This window comes from Oncorhynchus clarkii, chromosome 33 (assembly GCF_045791955.1).
Source record: "Oncorhynchus clarkii lewisi isolate Uvic-CL-2024 chromosome 33, UVic_Ocla_1.0, whole genome shotgun sequence".
In the NCBI taxonomy this organism is placed as follows: domain Eukaryota; kingdom Metazoa; phylum Chordata; class Actinopteri; order Salmoniformes; family Salmonidae; genus Oncorhynchus; species Oncorhynchus clarkii.
The window spans coordinates 10395612-10400374 of NC_092179.1; the positions used below are offsets into that span (position 1 = coordinate 10395612).

A 4763-nucleotide genomic window follows, 5' to 3' on the forward strand; every position below is an offset into this window, starting at 1 on the left:
AGGTTGATACAATATTTTACATTTTTATTCTTTAAGATTACAGATGTATTATTGCTCATCTATCATTATCACTTGCAATGTTTAAACATCGTTTCGACAACTTAAAAATTTGAGAAGAATTTTCCATTTGTACTGACTGAGGATTTACAACAATAAATACAAGAGTTGATATGCTGTAATTCCTATACTTTTGAGTTAACCATACAAGACGCTGGCGTTAACCCTGCCCATGTGATGCAGCTATTGGACCGACTAATGCTCTTTCACCCCCGGAACGCACAGGCTATGATCCTGAGACAACTGCATCGAAGCAACCATGTCCTAACATCAAATGACCCCCCCCCCCCCCCCCCCCCCCCACACACACACACGGGTAATGTTCTAAAAGTCAGACAAACAGACATATGAGTAGTATGGATGGTCACACAGACGGGGTCTCTGACTTGGATGGTTATTATGGAGGCTGGGGGGCATAAATGCACAAATGGTAGCTCACAAGTATGACATGAACACAGTGACAGTTTAGAATGTAGGATTGGGAGCATATGGGCGTATATTCTCATGGATTGTATATAAAAAAGAAAATAAAAGCTGGATCCTCCCCGCTGGCTTGTACTATGGGCTTTTGGTTCAGGAGAAAACTGTAACAGCTGGGAATCGAAAAGTTGATCTAAAATGTTGAGTAAATTAAGTCGGACTAATAATCGTACCAGAGGAGTTTGGCCCTCAACAGGAAACCTCAGCAAACTAGCCATGACACCAAATCTTGGACATTTATAAAAAGGTGACTATTACCTTTTGTCATAAATACATAAGAAATTGGAACAACGAGGTAAACTGAAGCCTGAAGAGGTGACATTTTTTTTTAAGAACGTGTGAAATGTAGGTCCCCAACTAATTACAAGCATTATGTAATGATCCAGCCATCAAGCTATAGCCTCACTGCAGCTACAAACACTACTAACCCCTGACAACGGCTATGTGTACCAATTGGTTTTAGAGCTGTAAGTACTATACAGATTTGCTTACTTATTGAGGACTCGGCCAAAGAAACAAGTACCAGCCTGGCTGTACATTCTGCATCTCACTGAAATAGTCTGTCACAGCATTCAAAAAAATCATCCAGAACATTTATTACATTTATCATATAACATTTAATTGCTTATCTTTATAATGAGACAGATGTTTAATTTCAAAAAGGTAAGATATTAGATGGGTGGAGGAAAGATAGAAAAATCGACATTTCTACATAAATATCTAAATATATCCCCTTGTAATGATCTCCCATACCTGTCATGCCTCTGATTAAGCAATAAAGCACGAGGGGGTTTGTGGTATATGGCCAATATATCACTGCTAAGGGCTGTTCTCATGTAAGACGCCGTTGTTTTATTTGTCATATAGCACAAACCCCCGAGGTGCCTTATTGCTGTTATAAACTGGCTACCAACGTAATTAGAACAGTAAAAATAGATGTTTTGTCATGGTGGTATAAGGTCTAATATACCAGGGCTTTCAGCCAATCAGCATTCAGGGCTCGAACTACCCAGTTTATAATTCAGTATAATGCTTTGAAAGGAGAATCTAGCTCCGGACATCGTGGATGTCATAAACTCTGGTTGGCGGAATACTTTTCATATAACTTCAACACTAGCATCATCGTGAGAGCAGTGTGGGAGCTGAGGAACAACGTTTATTATTGAGTGACTGTTGGACAGGCAGCGGAGATGGATTCCCTGTGTTTGAGTGATTGGTTGAGACCTCCCTCTCCCACCTATCACAGGGAAAGAACCCGGCCCCACGCCTGTCTCGGTCCAGTTTGATTGAGGGAAAAGGACAATCAACGCATTAAAACATACCTAAAAACAAGACAACGAAAAAATCTGAATCAAATGATCAAATGAAAGACAGGATATGATTGGACCCAATGACCCCCCCCCCCCCCCCCCACCCCACCCCACATCTTCATCTAATCCCTTTCAATTTATCTTTGAAAACAAAACACAAATCAAGAGTAGGAAAAGACAAACAACAGGACATGAACCACATGTCCATCACTAAATCTTCAGAGGTCATCGTTCAGATATTTTGTTGTTGTACATTTCAGTTTTTTTTGTTTTTCTTCATCAATAGTTTCTCCATCTTTAGCTTTTAAACGAACAATAAAAAGATCTCGCAAGGGAGTTTTTACGTACGACTGACTGACACACAAGTAGCTAAGAGAAAACCAAATGGTGGAAACTCCAGGAGACGCTAGCTAAGGAGCGCAAAATGGCAGGAGCAGCTCAAAAAAAGGTTAGTTACACTATTCTAGCGTAAATAAATAAACACTGCCAAAGCGCAGGTAAAGCCACGCCCTCCACTCTGACCAATAAGCACAGAGCTCCTCCTCTCGCCTTTCTTCTGGGTTCTGTACGATTTATGGAGCCTTGGTATTTTCTTCATTTCAGAGTTGGTTTAATACCTTGGGGAGAAAAAAAAAGAAGGTCAAATCATGTTATTAATGTTATGTAACATGGGAAGAATGGAAAAATCTCTCTACCAGCATATCTCTCTAGCAGCATAGCAGTCTCACAGTGCTTCTACATCTGCATTGCTTGATGTTTTGGGGTTTTTTAGGCTGAATTTCTGTATAAGCACTTTTATAAAGGGCTTTATAAATACATTTGATTGATTAATTGACTTCTCATTATAACTCTGATACACTGTATTTATAGCATCACGCCGTAGTAATATAAGGCCATGAATCATGTGTACAAAACATTAAGAACATCTGCTCTTTCCATGACATCGACTGACCAGGTGAATCTGGGTTCATCTCTTGTTAAATCCACTTCAACCAGTGTAGATGAAGAGGAGGAGACAGGTTGAAGAAGGATTTTTAAGCCTTGAGACAATTGAGACGTGGATTGTGTATGTCTGCCATTCAGAGGGTGAATGGGCAAGACAAAAGATTTAAGTGCCTTTGAATGGGTTTTTCACGCTCAACGGTTTCCCGTGTGTATCAAGAATGGTCCACCACCCAAAGGACTTCCAGCCAACTTGACACAACTGTGGGAAGCATCGAGTCAGCATCCCTGTGGAACGCTTTCGAACACCTTGCTGCAACTCAATATTAGCAAGGTGTTCATAATGTTTGGTATAGTCAGTGTATGTGACATACAATGTTAGCAGGAAATCTAAGCATTCAGGCGTTAATGTTTACCTGTAGTAGTTTGGCTTGAAGGGCCCGTTCTTGTTCAAGCCCAGGTACTTGGCCTGCTCGTCACTCAGCTCTGTGAGGTGGGCATCGAACGTAGGCAGGTGAAGACTGGCCACATATTCATCTGGAGTAATACAGAAGGAGGGAGTGGGGGGGGAGAAAAAAAGAGCCAGAGAAAGACAGAGACAAAGAGAACGAGTGAGAGCGCTAAGTTACTCTAGCTAGCAGGGACACAGGGCTGTTGGCTATTTACTAATGTGTTTGTTTGTGATGAGCACATTGGGGCTCCGTCTCGGTCTCTCCCTCCCTCCGTCTCTCTCCGTCAGTGATGGTGCAGTGAGCTTAGCAGCAGGCTCTGACAGGCTGACCTATATTGAGCCTCGTTTTTACTCTAGACACTAGGGGGGGGGGGGGGCAGAGACCCAGCTACGCTGTCAGCTGCAGTCACACACACCAACGCATGCACACTCAGGCTCTCAATGAGATGTAGTCTACTGTGAATGAAGCACACCCAGACACACACCCCTTCTCTCTAAATAGAAGGCATTCTACCATGATTTACATATTTTCCTAGTCCGCGCCATGGCTGTAAACGAATAGGACAAATGACTAAACACCACATACACACCCTGATACACAAAGCAGCACCCAGTGTTCGTTTCGTATCATGACATGGAACATCTATAACCCAATCCAAGACATGGCTGCAGGGGAGGAGTTCCTACCATCTTTATCCCCATCCTGGATATCTCGTGCTCCTCTTTGCTGAGTTGAGTCTTTGTTGTGCATTCTGGCTGATCCCCCTTTCAACTCAATGTTTTCTCCTAAAAGGCTTTTGTCAGAGGTTCAGACAGGCGGACGGGTGCTGTCAGGTCGCTACCGGCTGAGGCCTGAGCGAATAAGGATTAGGGAGCGTGTGTGTGCGCGCGAGACCGAGGAGGGATGAAGGGGTGTGTGTGTGTGTGGACATAGAGCGCGGTCTCTTACCCATCTTCTTGGGCAGCAGGTAGACATCCTGTTTGTAGCGTCCCTCCGGGGCGTTGTACAGCTCTATCAGAGCCAGGGCCTGAGGTATGAGACAAGACCCGGATCGTCAATCCCACACACGGCGGTTACCACGGCAACGCAACGGTCGCTCTCATGGCGCACGCGGGCCTAGCGCCAGCGGCAGAGCAATGGACGAGACCCTAATCTCTACGATTACTGTACGAAGTGGCACACACACACACACCCCCAGACGCTGATCCACCCCACTCACAAATCCCAAACGCACACGGGCACGCACGGTACCTGAGTGGTGGCGGTGATGGACAGGACAAAGGTGGGGACCGTAGAGCAGCTCAGGTTCAGCAGACGACCCTGAGGACAGATAGAGACACATTGGGTTAACAACCAGTCAATAGCACACAGAATCAGGGATTCTACACCTCCGTGTCAATGATAAGATACTGTGTGTGTGTGTGTGTGGGTTTGACGCCAAATATCAGAAAAAGTCCAAGGTCAGAATAACAGAAGTTGCCTGTTATCCCAGACAGATGTGGTGCACACAGACATGTAAACA

At 44.2% G+C, this 4763-nt stretch overlaps 1 protein-coding gene across 3 annotated transcripts in view; it reads right to left on the reverse strand.

The window, feature by feature from the left end:
* Positions 1 to 4763, reverse strand: part of LOC139392512 (putative adenosylhomocysteinase 3) — a 47724-nt gene continuing 42961 nt past the window's right edge. The window contains exons 14-17 of one of the 3 annotated variants that reach the window (XM_071140528.1): positions 4493 to 4561; positions 4190 to 4268; positions 3206 to 3326; positions 1 to 2464 (exon numbers count right to left, since the gene is read on the reverse strand). In XM_071140528.1, the coding sequence (XP_070996629.1) occupies positions 2458 to 2464; positions 3206 to 3326; positions 4190 to 4268; positions 4493 to 4561 (276 nt within the window). In that variant the 3' untranslated portion in view covers positions 1 to 2457. Of the gene's footprint in view, positions 2465 to 3201; positions 3327 to 4189; positions 4269 to 4492; positions 4562 to 4763 lie in introns of those variants that run through there. The other 2 variants (XM_071140529.1, XM_071140527.1) reach the window with 2 other exon arrangements.